The sequence below is a fragment of the Gobius niger genome, assembly GCF_951799975.1.
Source record: "Gobius niger genome assembly, chromosome: 20".
Taxonomy (NCBI): domain Eukaryota; kingdom Metazoa; phylum Chordata; class Actinopteri; order Gobiiformes; family Gobiidae; genus Gobius; species Gobius niger.
In genome coordinates, this window is record NC_136871.1 from 25,577,475 (window position 1) to 25,600,122 (window position 22,648).

At 42.5% G+C, this 22,648-nt stretch overlaps 1 protein-coding gene across 1 annotated transcript in view; it reads left to right on the plus strand.

Moving 5' to 3' along the window:
* Positions 1-304: 304 nt before the first annotated feature.
* The window catches only part of LOC306980164 (arf-GAP with GTPase, ANK repeat and PH domain-containing protein 1-like), a 36,510-nt gene continuing 14,166 nt past the window's right edge, over positions 305-22,648 (plus strand). Inside the window, exons 1-12 of the mRNA XM_079579424.1 lie at positions 305-457; positions 1,617-1,813; positions 2,228-2,554; positions 3,226-4,099; positions 15,416-15,483; positions 17,216-17,303; positions 17,414-17,499; positions 17,577-17,718; positions 18,557-18,691; positions 18,899-19,023; positions 19,402-19,548; positions 21,414-21,491. Of these exons, the coding sequence (XP_079435550.1) occupies positions 1,685-1,813; positions 2,228-2,554; positions 3,226-4,099; positions 15,416-15,483; positions 17,216-17,303; positions 17,414-17,499; positions 17,577-17,718; positions 18,557-18,691; positions 18,899-19,023; positions 19,402-19,548; positions 21,414-21,491 (2,199 nt within the window). The 5' untranslated portion in view covers positions 305-457; positions 1,617-1,684. The remainder of the gene's footprint in view (positions 458-1,616; positions 1,814-2,227; positions 2,555-3,225; positions 4,100-15,415; positions 15,484-17,215; positions 17,304-17,413; positions 17,500-17,576; positions 17,719-18,556; positions 18,692-18,898; positions 19,024-19,401; positions 19,549-21,413; positions 21,492-22,648) is intronic.

Here is a 22,648-nt window from a genome sequence, read left to right on the forward strand (position 1 = left end):
GGGGTCTGCGCGCGTCGCGATAATCGGCTACTTAAGCTCGTTTTCATTCCGATTTTTTTTTTTTTTTGGCTTCCTCTAGCCCCCTCCTCCTCTTCCCAGCGGAAACACAACAGATGTTTCTCTTTTTCTGGCGTTTATCACTCAGCCTTCGCTCCTTCGCAGAGGCCTGTACGTGAATTTATGCATGACATTGCCATACGGAGGGTCCAGCTGCCAGACGCTTCGTGACAAGTGACTGATTTCGATTGGGATATTTTTACGCTTTTTTTCCCTTTTTTTTGCCGCCTCTTGCATCTGTTTTTCTTCTTTTTTGTGTGTGCCACCATTTGGATTGTGTCTCCCCTCTTTATTTAAAGATCTCACATGAAGGGGTAGGCTGAATTCTTTCTTTTTTTTTTTCTTCTTCAACCCAGCGTGCAAAGGATCGTCCAATGGATTTTCTCTGGCGAAAACGAAGGTACGGTATTGGCAACAGTCAGAAAATAATCATTGCGCATGAAAAAATGGCACTGATGTGGCTCCACTCTTCGCCAAACATGAATGAACTGAATGTACTAGTGGTTGCATAATTCCAGACCGACTTCCCAGTTTGGGGGGAGTCTGATATCTGTGACATGCCAGGTAGTTGGATGATGGAGCCTAAATGAGTTCAGTGGATAGCCTGATAGAAATGTGAGTGTTGTGAATGACTTGACAAGGGGGAGCTGTGCACAGAAGGGGTTCCAATGGAGGCATTCGAATGAGTCTAGACTCACCACCACCACCACTGGGGCCAGGCTCTTAGAGGATTCTGCCAATTAGCATTTTGCAGCACTGGAATGTAGGTGATCAGGGCTGCGTTTTTTTCCCCTTCTTCTTCTTCTTCTTCTTCTTCACGAATTTTCACTCTAATAAATTCAACATTCAACAAGTGCAGGGTCCGTATCAGAACAGACTGTGTTGTATCATGACTGTGAATGAGGTCCACATCTGCACTGACCAATAGGCTGCCATAAAGTCAAATTCTTAGCCAGAACAACCAAAAATGCATTGTGTATTGATGGGGTAAAGGAGTATATTAGGTTGTGATTTTGATTCATATGCGAAGGGATTTTAAATGCATTTCAAAAGGACGTTACAAAGAATTGTGCCCGTGCAATCCTCACTATTTTACGCTCTGATTGCAAAGGCTTCATGGTAATAGCAATGTCATGTACTGCTCTTGATTCAGCTCTACAGTGCCCTCAAAAACATTGTCACTCCTGGTGAATATAGAGAAGGCTATAAAAAGTAATGTACGCATGTGTCACAATTATTGGCATCTCGATTCATTTGAAAGACAACAAATAAATACTGTTTGTTTTGGAGTGTGCATAACTTTTCTGTGATCCTAAACTAAAGAGTTACTGCTTCGAGGAAGATGGCTCTTTTCCATTGTTATTTTTCCCAATTCTTCATGTTGGGAATGTATTATGAAATGTATGCTTAAAGTATATGTTTAAAAAGTAAAAAAGAACAATACCCTACTTTACCAGGGGTGCCAATATTCCGGTTTTACCAGTTCCCCTGCGTGATGCCCCTCCATGTGTTGCTATTTCTGTTATATATATATATATTTTATATATTTTTCTACCCAGGTGTGAGCTGCGTATGCGTGGCTGAGCTCCAGAGCAGGTGCCAGAGTCGTCTCAGTCCGCCGTCCGCCATGAGCGCCGCGGATCAGCCCCAGAAACGCACCACCACTTACCTCATCTCCCTTACCCTGGTCAAGGTCGAGGCCGTGGGAGAGGAGGGCCAGGAGGGGGAGCCCAGGGAGCATGTGCTGGACCAACAGGTGGGGAAAGTGCTTCTCAGATAATGTGACAAGAAACTCTATATATATCTATAAATATCGACTTGCATAAAAGTCATGATTTGAAGTCCTGAAGCATGAAATAATGTGCAGAGTCAAGTGTTTGAAGTTATTGTCTTTATCAGAATAGGAATACAACAAAACACATTCAATAAATTGGTTTGCTAAAAAAAATAGGATGCTAATCTTTACAAGCATTTGCTCAATAGTTGCCCTTTTGTCCAATTTACTTCCTAAATTTTAAAAAAAATTCCTCATTCTTGTATCTAAGGGAATGGTTATAATTCTTAAGACATAATGAGTGATTAGATATCTTCCATTTGTGGTGTTATAACTTTGTATTGGGGCATTAAAGACTGTATGAATTTCATCTACACCCACTTTGTCTCTCACCAGGTTCAAGACCAGGACCAGGACTATGACCAAGACCTGAAGAAGGATCACGCCCAGGATCATGAGGACCGTGAAGTGGGTCCCGAGGAGAGAAAGGAGTTGGAGTGGACAGATGAGAGTAAGCAACAAACAGAAGAAGTGACAGAGCAGAAGACAGTGGACAAACATGAGGAGGTGCAGAGTGTCCCCGAGAGAGAGGAGGCCAGTGTCCCGGAGAAAAAGGAGCGCTGTGTCCCGGACAGAGAGGAGCGCAGTGTGAAAACTCCGGTGGAGAAGCCCAGCCCACGAGTGGAGGAGGTGCCACAGCTGCAGCAAGTCCAGAAAGTGCAGGTGAAACATTCTGTCATTTATCTGCATTATTTATTTACTCTGTACTTTGCTGAATACTGAGGCAAGGCAAGTGTATGTGTAGTGCAGAGTTCATACACAAGGCAATTCAAAATGCATCAGAGTAACAAGAAGGCAGATTATACGTTAATCCATAAAACATAAATATAATATTTTAAAAAGTACATGAAAAGGGAAGAGTGCAGATAAAATACTTTCAGTGTAATATACAACTAAAAATAAATGTTTTCAGCCTGGATTTGAACATTGCAGTCTGAAGTAGAAGTCTGTTCCAGATTAGCAGTGGAAAACTGAACCGCAGCCTCGTCGTGTTTAGTACTGACTTTGGGACCAACAGGAGAGATGGTTCATATGGCTCTAAGATGTCAGAGATGTACTTTGGTGCTTGACTGTGTAGAGACACACAAGCAAAACTGTTTTTAAGTCTTATTGTATTAGCTGACGCGATGGAAGCATGTATAGACAGAATAAGAGGGGTCCAAGGATTGACCCCTGGGGAACCCCACAAGTCATGGCAATTTTGTCTGAGACACTGGTAAGCAAATCATAATTTTGAAAACTAAACTACATTAGCTGTATAAGCAATTTCAAGGCAGTCCATCATTAAGGTTAGCATGGTATGCTAAGCTAATCACGGAAATTGTCTGTTCCAGATTCCAGTGCAGGCTCCCCGACATGGCAGCCCGGCCGAACTCACCAAGGGACGCATCGAGAAGCGTGAGAGTCCAGTCCAACACAAAGAGTTTCCTGGGTTTCCCAAAAGCAAAGACTCCTCGTTTGTGCATGCTCCCGTCCGCCAGATGGTCAAGGTCTACGGCAGCGCGTCAGATGCCCTCCCGGTCCACCGAGAAGGCCCGCGATCCGACACAATCCGCCCCAAAACCGAACTCTACCGAGAACCGCCCATGCTTTACCTCAAGGGGGAGAACGGAGCGGATCTTAATAGTCGGACGAGATCCAGCCTTCCTTTCTCCATCTCGTCCCAGGTTAGCCCGCGCCCGGAGGTCCTCATGCGTCCCCAGGGTGGCGCTAACTCGGCCTGGAGGGACCTACGGGACCCGAACCAGTATCATTCCGCAAAGACTTTGGACAGAAGGGACAACCGCATGGGTGACCAGTCTCCATTGATGGCAGCTACAACCCTAGGGCCTTATAGAGCGTCCTGGGCAGACAGCGAAGGGAGGGGAACGCTGATTCGTCCCGGGGCGCCGATGAGCGGGGGGTATTCGGGGATAATGGCCAGAGAAAGCCCACAGGGAGACAGGTATAAGGCCGTGTCAGTGGTGATTCCCTCCTCTGACGCAACAGCCAGGGGGGCAAGGAAGGGAACAAGTCGCACCCTGGATAACAGCGATCTGCCCATGTTTTCGGAGGAGGTGAAGAGAGGGAAAGATGGGACGGTCCAGAGAGCGCCACCCAGGGACAGGAAGATGCTCAAGTTCATTAGCGGGATATTTACAAAGAGTACGCCCACTGCTGCACCGCCGCTCTATCCACCAGTGGAGAGGGGATCCAGCGAAGAGGAGGGTGAGTGCCTGACTTCCATATTGTTAAATGAAAAAACAACAACAGCACACACACATATTAAAAGAGTGTGAAGAAAAAAATAATGATCAACATGGGTATTACTACAGTATATCGACATTGCACATTGCTCATTATTTTACAGAGGCATTATTACTACTTTCTATTCATCAACAAAATTCGGAAGTACTATCATTTGATTGTTGATTTGATTGAGCTAATTAATGAAATACAGTTGTATTCCCTGCCCTAAATTAACTTTTTTTTTTATATATATATAAATCTTCTCTATTTTTTACTGGTGAAGGACCCCCAGACCTTGTTTGCATGTTTGCACTTTCCACCCCTGATTTAAAGTGTGTTGTAGTAGAGGTTTTTAAGGTCATCAGCTGGACTGGGTTGTTTTGAGTTGAGAATTGCCTCTCACCTTCTCACTGATAAAGTGTTGTTGGTTTTAAACTCTCCTCTGGGAAGGAGTTAGAACTGTGAAAGCCCCACTTAGTTCTTATTTAACCTTGGCCAGTTTTACCCATTAGCCATAAATACCTATTGAATTTGCCGTATATAATACAGAATACAGTATTTTCCCACAGATTACTGCTGATTTAAGCACTGAAAAAACTTAAAGCTGAAATTATGTTAAAAAGAGTTTTTTACCTTGTTCTATACATTTTGAAAGAGAGACCACAGCTGATACGGAAAGTACTTTACTTTATTTTTTTAAATCTCTTTTTACTTCGCTGTAGATTTACAACTCAGCATGCAAGGAAATGGATTTAACTTGTGTTCGATGTGCTTGCTTTCTCAATGCTTTCCAAACAAGACATGCATCTCGTTTGGATTCTTGAGGGAAGTTCGCAGCTCTGTTGTTAATTTGCTCGCTTTGTTTTGCTTCATATTTTACCCTAACATTGACTTGCCATTCTCATGGAATACGGCTGCTGATCGCCTAAACTTGTGTGCATTTCATCTACTCTCCTTTAGCATATTATGTCAAAGCTGAAAATCGCCACTGCCGCCTCAGGTCTTACAAGTAACTGCAGTCTCTGGAACAAGTAGGGGGTGGAAAATGCATCATCTAGTCCCTTTAACATCAGGGAGGCCATTTTATACTCACGGCTTTATGTGTGGAGTGAGCCGTTTGTAAAGATGACGGGCACGAAGCTCTTCTGTTTGTTGTTCATTTATAATTAACATAAACATCACATCGCTAGGGTTGACGAATAGTGCCATTAAAGATTGTGCGTGATTATTAAGCTCACCTCTAACTAATGGTTTGTGTAACAGTAAATTGCTAGACTGATTATGATTAAATATAGATGTTGGTATTGCTGTTAAATCAAACCATTACAGGAAGGAAGGAAGGAAGGAAGGAAGGAAGGAAGGAAGGAAGGAAGGAAGGAAGGAAGGAAGGAAGGAAGGAAAGAAGGAAGGAAGGAAGGAAGGAAGGAAGGAAGGAAGGAAGGAAGGAAGGAAGGAAAGAAGGAAGGAAGGAAGGAAGGAAGGAAGGAAGGAAGGACGGAAGGAAGGAAAATGGAAAGAAATAACAAAACTAAAGAAAGGAAGGAAGGAAGAAAGGAAAGAAAAGGAAGGAATTAAGAAAGAAAGAAAGAAATATTGAAAGAAAGGAAAGAAAGGAATGAATAAAGAAAGCAAAGAAATAAAGAAAGAAAGATAGATAGAAAGGAAAGGAAGGAAGGAAGAAAAGAAAGAAAAAGAAAGAAAAAAGGAAGAAAAAAAGATGGAAGGAAGGAAGGAAAAAAAGGAAAGAAAGACATTAAGAAAGACATTAAGACATTAAGAAAGAAAGAAAGAAAGAAAGAAAGAAAGAAAGAAAGAAAGAAAGAAAGAAAGAAAGAAAGAAAGAAAGAAAGAAAGAAAGAAAGAAAGAAAGAAAGAAAGAAAGAACATGCTTCCTGCTTTTGTTGACAGCTGGTGTCAAAAATGGCATCCAGGGGTCATGGGGCATGAGGAGGATGTCTAGTCTCTAAACAACTATGTTGTTAATGAATGAAATTATAACTGCTGCTTCTATAAATATTTAAAGCTCAGGCTGGACTCAATAGACCCTCCATGACACACATTATTGCCAATTTGGGCCACTAGTGAACAAGGGCAAGTCTCGGATGCCCGTCTATTTTCTGTACGCCCATATGGATATTTTTACTTTAGAATAATCACAAAGCACACGGCCAAAGATGTCACAGAAACTACGTTTATTGATTGAAATATAAGGAAAGCCAAGTCTCCGTTTACGTACTTAAATTAGTGTGAACCCTGGGCCTGTTTTATTGAACACAAAGCTGACCTCACTGGAACTGAAGAATGACCGGTGAAAGACATGGCGATCAGGCGGAATTGGATAATCCTCCGTGTCACACCTGATGATCTCTCGCGGCACACTGGCTGGGAAACACTGGCCTAGATGTTATATCAGGCTGGAAATATTTAATACGGAACTGGCGGGGACGGGGCCTTTCTGTGTGGAGTTTGCATGTTCTCCCCGTGTCTGCGTAGGTTTCCTCCGGGTACTCCGGTTTGCCCTACCACTAAAAACATGTACAATAGGCCAGGATGTTTGTGAGTGCGCATGGGGGACGACGGATGGAAATTAGCCCAAGGCTACAATCCGGTGTCCATGTTAAAATTGCACATGACCCTGAGTACCATATGAAGAAGCCACACCACAATTTTAAGAATCCCTCGTCTAAATCTTTTATTTATTTTATTTTATTATTTTATTGACCTTTATTTAACCAGGATAGTCCCACTGAGATTAAGAATCTTTATGCAATTATAATGTTGTCAAAATCATGATTGGGTAAAGAACTTCTTCAGTGACTTGCAATGTTTTGACAGAATCCCATTTGCTCCAAACAATCCTACTCACAATTTCATTCAAACATATTCAGGGGCTCCTCTCAGACCGCAGGATGCCGTGTTATCAATCTTTCATGTTTATTAATTTCCTTCCATAGAGTCCTGTGTGTGGCAGGTTGTGTGGATGGGCGTACAGGCCTGAATGATTTGTCAGGAGTAAGTGGGACATGAATATTTAATGATGGGGACACACTGAGCTGCTTCATCACAGAGACAGGAGGCGGGATAGGGCCACTTCCTGCATCTGCAAATGGACAAACGCTTGCACTTAGGGATTTTTACCACAAAAGACCAGAAAATGTATCGGGATCGTGTGCTGTATTTGCACGAGTAAACTTGGATTGAAAATGGAAATTGTTGAAATGGTTGGATCTTGTTAAGTTTTTTTTTGTTCTTTTTGTGGGCTGTGGCCATTTGTGGTTTGCAAAAGATCAGATGAATATTAGATTTAGGACCTCATACCCAGGTGGCCAGGGTCGCATTTGCAAAATATGTGTCTATGTTGTTCAGTCAGATACTCGGGGGAACAAATATCTCTATCACTGCTCCTCAAAAGGCCACACCCCCCCAACAGTCCGTCTTCTTCCTCCTTAAAACAATTAGGCTGTTGTTGTTTACCTAAACATTGCTAGATTTGTGTTTTACTTCCACAAACACCATCGCTCTGTGCCTCTTCTTCATATTGAAGTCACATTTAATTAATGCAATGAAAAAAGAAATAAAATTGATCTGTCCGAATTGATCATTAAGACCTGCAGCTGAATGTTTATGGACATAGACACATGTCGGATTCCAGACTGTCGTGTTTTGCTCTCTTTCTTTATAAAATGTTTAGACTGGTCGGTTCACAGACACATTTTTACGGTGACAAATTATCAACACTTTGAAAGGACTTCTTTTTTTTTAAATTGTTTTGCTTAGATTGTCCAAGGACATTAACACTGCAGAGCGCTGCCAAAAAACACTTTATACCTACCTTGTTCAACTCCACTGCTCTATTTGCTTAGCCGGTTTAGTCTGAAATGATTTTCTCTAGAATATCTTAAGAATCAATGAATGATCCAGCTGCTCCTCTGGTGTACGTGAAAAACACATGTCTTCTGTTCGTGACGGTCTAGTTTAGGCAGAGGAGCGTTTTGTAACACATGAAAAAGTCACAAGGTCGTTTTTTATGCTTTCTTTGTTGTCAGTACATGTGGTTGTTGCATTGCAGAATAGTTTATAACATAACAATAATAAAAAAGACTAACTAACTACGGTGAAGCGCTTTTAATTCACGCATGTTCCAGTAACAGCCTGTCCTCCGATATACGTAACAGAGGAATACATGAAGCTCCTCATGTGTCCAGAGGAGATGACTGTGCGCCATCAAAATGTCTGACGTTTGGTCCAGACATTTTGGCCAAACTTCTTCTTCCTATCCTTCATGTGGCCAAACATGAAGGATAGGTTATTTAAATACTATGATTACTATTTTAAGCTATACTACAAATCATACCAAGGCAAAGATGTCCAAAGCAGTTGAAATAAACTGAATAAAACATTTTACTGATTTTTTCCAATCCTATCCAATCCACTTTATTTCTATAGCACATTTAAACAACAAAACGTTTCCAAAGTGCTGCACATGCAACAAAATCAATAAAACCAAAACAATGCAAATGAGCTCTACCGCTATATAAGTGTAAAACAATAAATATGAATAAAACAGTTTAAAAGAATAAATATAAATAAAAACACATTAAAAACTATAAATAAGAATAAAACTCAATAAAAAAAAAAAAAAAAAAAATGCTATACCTTTTAAAGGTATAGTACAGTTTCATCACATGAATGAATGAAATGAATGAATTAAAAACAAATAATAACAACTTCATGTCCGTGTCCATACCGCGGCATCGTTTATGCCTCTCACACTCGCCACTGCCATAACCCTGAAAAGGCCTGTTTATTGAAGCTGGAGGAGAGGGAGTTTCCATGGCAACGCAAGCCGAGGATTCAGTGTGCTCTGAATGTGAGAGACTGAGCTAGACCCAACCAGGGAAAGCCCAAAAAAAAAATGGGAGGACAGGCGAGAAATACGGGGCTGAAAGTGGCAACACCTAAAAATAACACAATGCTGAAATCTCAATCGTTTCTGGGCATCCTTTTGTGGCTCGGGAGCAAACTGAAAAAGAAAGAGCCAGGAAAAAACTCACTGCAAACTGAGGCATCCCACAAGTGCTGTAAAAAATATATGCATGATTGTCCAATGTGTGAGCGAAACCTGTGCGTGCTTTGGTGCTGTGGTTAGCCTTGAAAAAGCACACATCCTTCAGCGAGCCCAGACGTCCAAACTAGTATGGCCCAAGGGCGAAACGAGGCCCTAAGAACAATCTTGTCACGGGTCAAAGCTATTTCAGTGTTTCAATAGACACACACCAAAACATGTCATTAGCCATTAGTATTGTTGTATTAGAAAATTACTGTCCCGTAGAAGTGGAAGAAAAACGTAATCAAAGCTAGCCGTTAGCATGTAGCATGAAGCTAACCTTAGTGTTATGGTTTTTGTTGAACCACTTTGCTCCTCCTCCTATCTTTGTACCTTTATTTCAACCTGAAAAGACTCACAGAAACGGAATGACAGTATGAGTATTTTATTAACGAACATGAATTATTATTGGGGCTCAGACCCCGGCGGAAGACTGAACGAACGATATGGAATGCATGGCTTTGACGAGTGATAGCCATGATCTTCCCGGAGCCTGGACCCTGGTGGTGGTGGAAGAGACCTGGGTTGGCCACTTGATGAGCGGATCCGAGGAGGAGCCAGGCGGAGAAAGGGGTGGAGGAGGGTCGTAGCACGGCTGGCAAGCGGCTGAGTGATTGACCAGGAAGCTTAAAAAGGGGATCCTGATGACGGGCTGCTGAGGGGATGAGCAGCTGCGGTGATTGGCTGTTGTGAAGGTGCGGCTTGATCGGAGTCCGTGATTGGATGATTGGAGTGCGCTGCCGGTGATAAGGTGATGAATGAATGCAGCTGGTAGGTCTTCCAGGTTGAATTTGCGCATAAGCTTCATTTAGCAGAAATTACACCCATAATTCAGCATACGTCAAAGCAGTAGTGGAGTAATGGAGAAAGAGTAGTTCTTTTCCCCCTCTGTTTTCTCACCCAAGATCCTGGTTTATGGTGCGATCCAGGCAACTAGTAGCTGGTATTTTTCCCACTTGAAAATGACGACTTACACCTCAGAGTGTTCCAGGTGAATATGTAAACATAATTGCTAAAGCTAAAACAGTTAGCTAACGTTATATATAAATGTTTCCCCACACGAGATACAATTGAAAACATGCTACAAAGCATAATGGTGAAGGCTGCGACTAGAAGTTCACTCGACTTTTGCATTGGTTTTGTTGCAGTTTTATCATCAGCTGAACTTCTTCACTGGGGGCCGCCATTACCGTCTTCATCTCGTATCTGAACTTGGAGCAGTCTGGAGTTCACAAGTTGTAATTATCAGGTCGAGTGCGGTTTCCAAGGCATTTTTCCCAGTGGGAGGTTGGAAATTTTACCATTTGCCTGGAACGCACCATTTCCCTAGCCTGGCCTTAGCCATCCGTAAACTCCGGTCAATTATAATTTCCCTACATGTACGTCTGGGCTTGATCTCAGTGGCTGCGTTACATCGGTTGACGTTCAGCCTACGATTCAGCGAGCGGGGGAGGCGGGAGGCTCTTCAAAGGAGTTCACCCCTCCCACCAGATAACGGAGCTCAATTGAGAAAGTCGAGGTTATGGTAAACCAGGCTACCCATTGCAAACAAAGCTTCACTAATAAATATGTAAAATTTAAGTTTAGTAATGATTTTCCCAATGTAGTCCAATTTCAGCCTTTGTTTTAATCTCGACACTTTTTTTGTCTAAATTTCACGGAACATACTTTAATGGTTTAGTGAAATAGCGCAATAACATGATCCTCGCGGCATTCGAGACATTCAAGACAGCTGTCAAATATTGCACTTTTTTTCCCTCACATCACACGCGCAACTGCGCTCACTGTTCACACACATGTTTCCGAGCGATCTCGCGGCGGTCCTCCGCAGCGGTGAGCGGCGAGCGGCGGTCTGTGGCTGTCCTCCGGGAACAGGCTGAGTTGTCAGGAGCAGCATTGAGACGACAGTGTGTGCAAACATGTCCATGTCCCTGTCTCTCCGAATGAGTTCCACATGAACAGCGGGGCCTGCAGCGCTTTGACCAACAGCACCAGTGTGGCCGGGAGAATGCACTAGCTGACAAAGTATTCATAGTCCAGATAAACCATTTAAAAATAGATATCAACGTGTGATTTCTTTTTTTATCCCTCAACGAGTCTAGCGTCTGAAATACACACATTTTGAATCTGACGAGGTTCATAATGAAACAACGGTAATTTTGCCATCACGACCAAACATAACCTATATGCTTAAGACGGTTGGAATCTGAAACTATAGGGCTGCGCAGATAATCACAGTGAAAAACAATCTAAAGGCCACGATTAGCAATTTGCAAAGACTGCAATTACTCGCTTAGACTGCAATTCCTTCTCCAGGGAACTAACTCCCTCTGTTTCCATGGGTTTTTCCCATATAAAACCTGCTAACCCATGTAATGTAGTTTTAGGCTGCACACCGTGACCACCATCTTAACTGCACATTCGGTCTCATTAATATTGCAGGTAGACAATAGGTATCACATCCATCGAGCATCACAGACGGCTCAGTTCTTCGGCACATTTAAAATTAAAATGTCTGTAAATGTTTTCATGTAAGCTATCACGTCATTTAAAATGTGTCCTTTCTTGGTGGAGACTTGTTGAGATCTGTACGAACGAAAAAAAAAAAAATCCCTTGGGGATCATTCAAGTTCTTCCGATTCCGATGTTGACATGTGTTCACTTAGCTGTTTAAGACAGAATACTAAAGTGAACCGCTGACGTGTTCTTACTCCATAAATAATTGAATATGCGAGTAAGCCTTTATTTGCGCTTGAAGATCCACTGGGATGCGCACTTCAGCTTTGAGTGTAGAGGGAATACATTACTCTTCCTCAAATGATAAGATTTAAAATTCACAATCTCTATTTCTCATTTACGGTTTTATCATATTCTGCATGCGCAAGTTTGGACCAGAAAGTCCACAGTTTCACAAGAGTTTTAACCCAAGAGTGCAGTACATTGTGAATAGGGTGCTTTTTGGAAAATGTGTGTTACTTTTCAGGAACGCTTTAGTTTTTATTGGGGAATAACTGTATACGCATTTTGTGGCAGTTTGGACAGAATTGCATTACGAGATAAAGCTAAAGGGAAAGTGAGGCCAATTTGCAGATCCTTTTAAACTTTTTGGAAGAAAATGGATTAAAGTGTCAACACAACTCTAAAGCAGGGGTGTCAAACTCATTTTGGGTCGTGGGACGAAATTCAGCTCCCACGGCGGGTCGCGGACTACTTATAATGTAAGCAGGAAAATACTATAGAGAACATTTTTCCAATAAATGAATAATAATAATGAGCTGTGATTTGGTCAAAGCCCCAACTTGACTATAGCCTAATCAATAACAACAGCATACACTTGTATTGCACTTTACAAGTCTGTGTCACAAGTTTCTCAAAGTGCTACATAGTAGTCTTTATTCACTGACTCCACTCCACTGGTGGTAAGCTGTTATTGAAGCCACAGCTGCCATTTACCACGTGTTATATGGCCATTTGCCAAGTAGCTAGCCTAGCGACTTAGTTGAAGGTGCAGTTGGAGAGGAGGAATGGTGGTGAATCTGGGTAAGTTGAAAGTTGGACTCCCGCTAACTTCACGAGCGATTACCCCAACTTCTCTCGCAGTGACTTGCCTGGCCTGCCAAACTACATGCTTTTTCATAGATATTTCTAAGACATATGGTCTGGGAGCAAGCATGATCACAATGATTTCCCGGTGGGCGTGATTGACAGACGGCATCAACCAATCAGAGCAACGCTCGATACGTCACAGCAACAAGCGGCAGAAGGCCTTTCCAAAAACATCCTTATTTACGAGGATCGCTTTGAACGCTGTTTCTTGTCTGGTTCTAGGGATTCAATTTTTTTTCCCAATGATTTAAAACAGACGAAAGAGCAGAAGAAAACATTGTATCACTCGCCGCGCACGCCATCTCTGTTGTTTTGGTAGAGGGTGGTGACGGCTTCCGCCTCCTGGGGGAATGAAGTCCCACCTCTTGGTGCATGATGTGGGTAAAATGGTAAAATGATAGGCTGCGAGGAGCTGTCCAGACAGTTCTTCTTTTGAACAGAAAGGACGAGTTTCTGTCAGGCCAGGCAAGTGACAGGGACAGAGATAGTGTCCGCGACTATGTGCGTGCGGAGTGATATGAAAGACCTGTATTACAAGTACAAACTCCGTTGCCATTGGCAGCGGTCATTGTTTTTCTCAGAGGTTCTCTATCAAAAAATAATGACCGGTAGAACGTTGGAAAATCCCATTGTGAAGAGCCGTATAATAAGTGGTTGTAATGTGTTGTTCATATGCTGATCTCTTATTATGTCAGTGCCCTCTGCTGGACATGTGTGAAAATATTTACTTTTTAAAAAAAATTAAGCTGCCCCCTAGTGGCTGGAATGAACATTCTGGTCATTCTTTAAAAATTCATAGCTCCGCAGGCCGCATGTTTGACACCCTTGCTCTAAAGCATTATGTGTACTGTAGCTGTTGACAAAACAAGTTTCAGAAACATCATAGGCATACTTGTGTTAAGCATTTGGTGCATGCTGAACTAACTTTCACTTTGAAATCGCTCATAATTATGCCCAGTCTCATAGCCTTATTGTTTTGAATCATTTTTGGTCTGTGAAAAATGAAAACTGTCGAGCGAACTTTGAATGCCCTTGAGTTACAAAACTCCAAATCAGTGAATATATTTAAATGGCCTTTCGCTGCTATTAGAAAGTCCATTAGCATTAAATGTGATAAAGCTTTAGTTACACAATAAGCCAACTGCTCTGGGCCAATGCCAAACGGGAGAGATAGAAATGCAGTGTGGAGCGGAAGTTTAGGCACCCTGGATCAACATTTCTAGTAATGTGAACACCGAAGTAAGGGGAAGATGATTTTTACACCTGTGTTTTTTTTGTGTGTAAAGTATCTTTGTATTGCAGCCAGTGGCACAGGGAGCATTTCATGGGTAGAAGAAAGAAATTCCAGTGGCAAACGTGACACCATCTGCAAGTTAGAAAGCAGATGGCTTATATGGGTATTGATCCTAAACCCTGCTTGGACGACCTCAAGAGGCGCAGTTTGAAGGCCTTGGCCTTCGTAGTCTCCTGACCTAAAAATCATTGAAGATCAGTGGATGCGTCTCTAAAGAGAAGTGCGTGCAAGACAGCCCAGGAAAAAAAGAGCAAAAATATAACCAGGTTTTATACATAATATGATCCCACAGAGACCGGTTTTGTAGCTCCGTGCAGATCCTAAATAATTCCAACTTTAGCGAGCTGTTCTAGCGACCACTCAGAGAAATACTCCCCGGTGCCACGGCTCTCCCTGTAACAGTTTCTCACAGTAACACATTACAGTCTGCGTGAATGAACCGTGAGTGAGGTCAATAAAACAGGCACAACAGGCTGTACATATGGAGCTGTATGGCATCGGAATAATCAATATCACTGCGGTTTATTAACTTTAGAGGAAGCCGTATCAATTTTCCCCTCATGTAATCAAAGTTCTACTGCAAACAAAAGGTTCCAAATCCGTCATCAGCCACTGCAACAAAACATTGGCTCTAAGGACTTCAGGTCAGAAAGTTTATCTAAAGTTTAGTTGTTTTGACAACAGCTAAGATTTAGTTTTGACTTGTTAGATTTAGTTTTTGACTAGTATAGCTTAAAGTGTTTGTTGTCGACTGTAAAACCACCACGCGATTGGTCCGAAACAACATGGTACTTGAGTGGAGATCGGAGTCTTTCAATAGTACTTTCGTGAGTTAATTCATATCTCCGCTAAGAGGGATTTGGCTTGTACAAGAACTAAACACAACTACATTAAACACAACTATATTAACATGCTCACAAAGTTGGGGAACAGAAACGGGTGAAAGAACAAGAAAAGGAGAAGACTCTTAGGCTCTGCTCTTGCATCAAAACTCCCCACTCCATCTTTGAAAAGTCTTTATAAAAACTGTAAAGGGCATTTGACTGTTTTCTCCCCCTCAAATTTTGTTAGTTGAATCTAAGCAATTTAAACTTATTTCTGAGGTTTTAAAAAGTCTTCCTGGCTCTGAATTAGAACAGAATCCCAAATGCATTTCAAAGGGAAACCTTGATATGCAGCACACTCCCTCCCACAGAGTCCATAGATGTTTTTTGCATGTCCATCGATGTCCCATACATTATAAACAACGTTCACAGTTCTTTCTCTTTGTTATATTTTTCATATGAAGCTGCCTGCACCAGTAGTCAGGAGTGGACCATGGCTCCCACTGTGCTGCCTCTGCAAGAACTACACCTGGTAAGAAACCGGTCTGAACAGTTGTATGAAATTAAGCATTCAATACATACTTCTACACATATAGCTTTTATTGTAGGTAATTCGTATTAGTATAGAAATTGAGTGAGAAACACAATTTCTCCTTCATATCTCTCTGTATAATACGTTATTTGTAAAAACTTGCCTCAGATGGGTGTCGTTTCATATTTCACTGAATGCATATCTGCGCTTCTTTCACTTAGTCTTATATGGAGGTTACCATAACCTTCACGTACAAGTGCATTTTTAAAACATCTACGCTCCAGCTTATGTTCGCGCCTGTACCTTTTTGTGTTACGAGCAGTGGATGGAATTTATTACATACCTAAACTTTTATGAATATTAAAAAAAACAGAAAGACAGCAACATGATTGAGACCAAAAAACAGAAATTCTTATGTAATAAAAAAGGCGGTATATGTTGTAAAGCCGCTGCTTCCCATTCACAGCCTCTGCTCATTTCTCTCACAGGACAAACTACAAACCTCATTTATCCCACTGTGAGTTAAACACTGTCCTTGAGAGAAAGAGAATACACAGATGGTCCAGCCTACTTATAGAAAAACAAGACTGTCCCCAATAAGACCCCTAAAAGAGACAGGATACTGTGTGGTTTGCAGATGACACTGTATTTTAACTGATTGCAGTGTTTACCATTTGCTAATTGCAACCATTCAAAATGGAATTTAGATGATAACAGACTGCTACATAATGAGGTATTGTCTGAAAATGGTCTAAAGCAGGGGTGTTAAAGTCGTTTTGGGTCATGGACCGAAATTCAGCCCCCACGGCGGCTCGCGGGCCTGTAGCCTAATAGATAACAACAGCTTGCACTTATCGCGCTTCACCAGCCTGTGTCACACGTTTTGCAAAGTGCTACATATAGCCATTGTTAAAGGGGGGGTATTATGCAAAATCGACTTTTTCAAGCTTTACATCATGTTATTATGTCATTCCCTCATTAAAAACATGCCTGAAGTATTGCCTTGGCACATTCACGTATTTTTGAGTAATCTGTAAAAACTCTGATGGCGGCCATTTTAGGGATAGCTTTGCCTGAGTCCTCCTAGGAACGCCCCCACCTCCTGGAGACGCCTCCGAGCTTTCGTCACCAGCCGAGTGACCAACCACTGCTCCTCAGCAGAACCCCCTCCCCACTGATGCCACAGACAGCGTGTGGAGGGGGCGTGTCGGAAAGGGTCAGAGGTTCTTAAAGAGACAGAGGCCTATTTCAAGACATTCACTACAGCCATTTTGAGAGAGACATTTTATACAAGGCAGTTATTCTAATTTACTGCATTTACAGACCAACAGAAGGTTTGGTCATCATTGTAGTGTGATATAGACTGGTGCTATGTGATTGAAAAAACCCCCCCTCTTTAATTCACTCCACACTCCATGCCCTGGGGCAGACTAACCATTTACCACATGGCTTTAATATGTTGTTTATGTCCTGATCTCCTATTATGTCAGTGCCCTCTGCTGGACATGTGTGGAATTGTTTCCTTTTTCAAATGGAAGCTGCCCCCAGTGGCTGGATTGAGCATTCTGGCTCAATCCAGCATAACTCCACACAGGAATGGGCGAGAGACTTACTTTTTTTCTTTTTTACATGCTCTACAAAGGGCCATTAAATCATTAGGCGGGCCACATGTTTGACACATGTGGTCTAAAGCCATTCTACCTTGTCTTTCCGTTTGTGTGTGTGTGTGTAGGGAGTTCTGGGCAGTTTGTGCAGTGGTAAATCAGCTCTCGTTCATCGACACATGACTGGGAGCTACCTGGCTGTGGAGAACGCTGACGGTCAGTGTAGTTCAATGTAAAAATCCCAAACTAGATCACCTTGTTTGAGTAGTACATTAAAGGTATGTTTTTTCGACTATCATTCATTCATTTTTGACCTGATTTTGTAGGGCGTCAGTACGTTAAGGACGTGCAGGTGGATGGACAGAGTCACGTTCTCTTCATCAGAGAAGAGACAGAGCTCCCGGGATCTCAGGTGGGTCATAACATCAACCAGCAACATGCAGATTTACTGTGGTCATTTGCGGCAAGTTTACCATGATTCCATTCCAGTTTGCCAATTGGGTGGACGCTGTGATCCTAGTCTTCAGTTTGGAGAATGAATCCAGTTTTCAAGACGTTTACAAATTCTACCACCAGCTCGCTCTGCACCGGCCCATAAGCGAGATCGCCTTCGTGGTGGTGGGAACTCAGGGTAAGTCTCCACTGCAGCTCCTTACCACTGTTAATAAACTAAAATAATGGCTAATGGGAGCATATGGACTCAAAATCATTGTTTGAAGCCCTTGCTATATGGATATATGTTTGGATGCCTTTTACACTCTCTTTCAATTCATGTGCTTCCATTAGACCTTAATATGGCACATAAGCATGTAAACCAGGGTTCGGCGGTGCACTAAAGAGATGCCCAAAGTGGATTTTCTCACCAGGATTGACTTCAGCTAAACATACTAGTTTAGACCCGCTTTAGTTTAACCCTGGTTAAAGTGTGGAAGATGCTGCACTTTGCTGCTCCTACAGGTCATGTTCTTCTGAAAAAGGGCAAAAATGTGGGAAGCTATGAGCCTCCACAGTTCACCAGGGCCTGTTTATCAATGCCAGAAGCTCAAAATTTTAAAATCCAGAGAACAAAACCCAGCGTGGTTAAATATATGATTCTTGTCACAGGAGGAAACACATTTTTTAGACAAAATAAAACTCTTTGGAGCCAGGATTTTAAGTCATATTTGGGAGAGTCGTAACAGAGTCGTAACAGTGAGCTTTTTGGAGTGGTCCCCAGCCACAAGGGGGTGGTATTTAGATCCGTTTTAGACGTGCTTGCCCAAGTTCCGTCAGTTTCTCATTATTTTAGTGCATTGATGCTTTTGTTTAAGCTAAAATGTTTTCTGAAACGTTGCGTACTCACCCACTCCTCTCTCTCTCTCTCTCTCTCTCTCTCTCTCTCTCTCTCTCTCTCTCTCTCTCTCTCTCTCTCTCTCTCTCTCTCTCTCTCTCTCTCTCTCTCTCTCTCTCTCTCTCTCTCTCTCTCGTAGATAAAATCAGCAGCAGTAACCCCAGAGTGATCGACGACGTGAAGGCCAGGCAGCTGTGCTCTGACGTGAGGAGATGCACTTACTACGAGACCTGCGCCACCTACGGGCTCAACGTCAACCGAGTCTTCAACGATGGTGAGAAAATAGCGCCGCAAAGAGACATTTTGGGGATGTTGATGGGTTGATGGCAGGTTTTTTTGCTTGCTTTTTTTGTTATATCCACCACACATTGTATCAGGGGAAAAAAAGTGTGCTACTTTGGTAATTATATCTTTTGAGATGAGTCTTTTACACCCAGTATTTGCCCTGTTGAGAGTCGTTCTAATGTTTTTCCTCTCTCAGCCGCTCAGAAGATCATGGCGGCAAAGAAGCAGGCGGCGCTTTTGGCAGCGACCTGCAAATCTCTGCCCAACTCCCCCACTCACTCCGGAGGCTCCACCCCTGTGTCCGGAGGCTTCCCCGGACAGGTACGCGCCATCTGCTTAAGCACGGGATGTCTTTTTTGCTCGGAGCATTTTCTTCCAAAAACAGTTTGCATTGGGGCTACATGACTGCTTTCTTCTTGAAAGCAGGAGTGTCGGGGCCCTCCTCACAGCCAGACGTTTGAATCTTCCAGTTTTTAATACAAATTGTGTTCCTCAGAATTAACTTGTTCAGTGCCATTTTGAAATATACGAATCGCCCTCCTTTTAATCCTGGTTTGGTCTTTATTTTTGCCCGCTCTTTTTTACACTTCTTCGATAGGTAATTGTAATTATGTGAGCATGTTGTTCTTGCAGCCTTTAGACGATTCCCATCATCTGCTTCATAAACTCAATTATCTTCTGCTCTCGCTCCCCTCCCAGGCCAGTAACGGAGGCCAGAGCAGCGACTACTCCTCCTCTCTCCCCTCCACGCCGGTCATCAGCCACAAAGACATCTGTAAAACGGTCAAAGCCGACACGCCTGGCTCCATCCGCAGTGCCACCCGCAGGAGGACGCCAAGATTCGCGGTAAATGCTGACTTTTCCTCCCCTTTTCCCGCAATGTTTCTTGTATCATCTGGTGTAGCTGTGTTGCTTTATTGCCGAGAGTAGTTCATTAACATTTACTTGACATTTTAAATATTGACTAAGGAACAACAAAACAGCAAGACACTGAGTTGTAATATAATCTGCAACAGCGCAGAGATGACAACAGCATTCAAAATATATGATCACACTGCTGCTATTACAAGGTTTTCCACTCTTTTTTTACCCTGTGATTCAGGGCATACCTTGGGGCATATACGGGGTGTTAGGCGGTTAGGCGAGCGTCTTCATTGCCCAGGCCAGGACTAATCTGGGCTGACCAGGCTGAAGTTTTGGAGCCGACCTCGAGCTGTGGCCAAAGCGTTTGAACCAAGGCTAACATGACATGAACAAATGCTGGCCTCTGATTGGCAAACGAAAGAGAGGACTGCCCTCACTATTAACATGCAGGTCATAAGGATTTACTATTTCACAACATCATACCGCTGTTGAAAAAGGTGATTTGGCCGATCGTAGCATTTAGAGGCTGTTAGCACAACTTTAGCTGGTGTGTGTTAGTCCAACTTTAGCTGGTGTTAGCACAACTTTAGCTGGTGTTAGCTCAACTTTAGCTGGTGTTAGCTCAACTTTAGCTGGTACTAGCATAACATTAGCTTCTTGCTTGGTTGCATGGTTGTCTTGTATCTGCTTCTTTCCACTAGAATTTGCCTTGGCACCTCCGAATGATTCCATAAGCCCCACCAAAAGGTATCATTTGAACTGTGGCTATAGTGTCGCTGATTGGAGGGTCCGGGTGTGTCATGTGACCTTCTCCAGTGGTCACAGGCCTTGATCGCCTGTTGATAAGTTGTTTTTTATGTATATTCTTTCTTTCATTTGATTGTACATTATTCGAACATTTCTGTAAATGCACCAGAATTGGCCAAACGGTTGTTTTTCATCTGTGGTCCCTGGCAATGTAAATTGTCTCCTTAAAGACATGAAAATATACGAGTCAGTATATAAGTCAGTGCAATAAATTCAAGGTTCCGCCTCATGGTCAATGCCTCGGGCGAACTCAGTGAAGTAAGGCTTTAAATAAATATAATTTTACCGTAACAAGGCCAAACTGCAAAGAGTGTTTGTGCAAATTTAAATTGATATTCCTTGATTCCTGATATTATTATTATTATTAGGATTACGGCCTGTTGTGATGTTTTTAAGGCTACTACTACTACTACTTCTACTACTACTGCTACTACGTCTACTTCTACTATTGCTACAAGCCCATCACCCTTGTTAGAGAACCGTCACAATGTCCAGTTGCAGCCTATAAATAAAACACAAAGATGAGTTTACATCACTGGCCTCCATAAAATGTGTTCTCTCCGCATTTTTTACGGCGCCATCTTGTTCTGTTTGCTTTTTACTTAAATTAGAGGCTATTTTCCGTGATGGGAGGCATTAAAGCTAAAGCTTAATCTTAGTATTGGCAGCAGAATCAATGTAGTGTTTTTAGCGAGAGGCAGCTTGTGCCAGGTTTTTGTTCCTCTTCCGGACGGTTATTGAAGCTGATTAAGTGGCTTGGTTCCTATACATTTTGTCAATAAAACATATGAGAGTACGTAGAACTGAGGGAGAACACGTTTTTTACAGTAAAGATGAGATGCACTTCCATACCTCGATAACCAGACATTATGTTGATGCTAATTGCGACCATTTTAAAATCACACTTTTGTTTCAACTGATAATAATTTGACTTTTCCAACCCTTGCGCAGTCACCTTTGAGAACGGGACCTTTCTTCAACATCGCTTGCTTTTCAGTAATTACAACGTGTCGTCAATCTGCTCCTCCTCTGTTCTTCAGGGCCGTCGAGGCAGTGACTCGAACAGGCGCAGTGCGGACAGCAGTCTGGGCAGTGGGCGCTGTATCCCCATAAAGCAGGTGAGAGGCGCAGCAGGTTTATTTATATGAGATTACGAAGCCTGGAACGACGCTTATGCTCAGGCTACGCAGCGGCAGCGCCATCAAAATAACTGTTGACATTGACCCGGTGACGAGATGGAGGTAGTAGGTGTTTTGGCTGAGGCAACAAAATGTGTGAAATCTGAGAGAAACCTCCAAAGCAGAGACATTTTGAGATGTTATTGACTTTTTCTATTGAATTGAGTGCTGTGAAATGTTATGAAACACCAAAAATACAACCGGTGTTACCTCACAACGCTGTTATGTGGCATTGTGTCTATCCAACATGTTGTGAAACTGTGCAGTAGGAATGTAGTAGATAAACTAAAAGTAAGTTCAACACAATTCTCGCATTTTTATTCATTAAAATTGGAGCAAATGTTGTACCTGGATCCTTGAAGAGCACCTGCGAAAAAGTGACTGACCCATAGACGAACTCTCTGTTGGTCTATGTGTTTGTTTGTTTGAATATCTCATGTTTCTGGAAAGCGTTTCATGTAAACGTACGCGTAAAAACATTGTATTGTATTGTATTAACCCTTACTGACTGTTTGGTCCTGACTTCTTTCCATTTGTATTTGTTTTTTTATTTGACCTTTACTTAACCAGGAAAATCTGAGATTAGGAATTTCTTGTTCAAGGGAGTCCTGGCCCCAGTGGGGAACCTGTTGTACATGTTTTCCGGATTGTGCTGCTTCCTCTCCATTGAAGTCGTAGCTCTTTCTCTATTCTATTGACCTTTAACCAGCATAGTCCCACTGAGATTAAGAATCTCTTTTTCAGGGTAGTCCTGGCCCCAGAGGGGACATGTACATGCACATGTTTTTAGTGGTAGGGGAAACCGGACTACCCGGAGGAAACCTATGCAGACACGGGGAGTACATGCAAACTCCACACAGAAAGGCCCCGTCCAGGTGGGAATCGAACCCGGGACCTTCTAGCTGTGAGCCGTGAGCGCTAACCGCTGCGCCACCGTGCCGCTCTCTATCTCATTATGCACCAAAGCACTGAGTTTATGAGAAACATTCAACACAGTCTGCCAACAGTTAGGTCAATATAGTGACGTATTAAGAGAAAAATGAAATTACATTTCTTACTTTGGATTGAAACAACCCACACGACCTGTAGCATGTTAA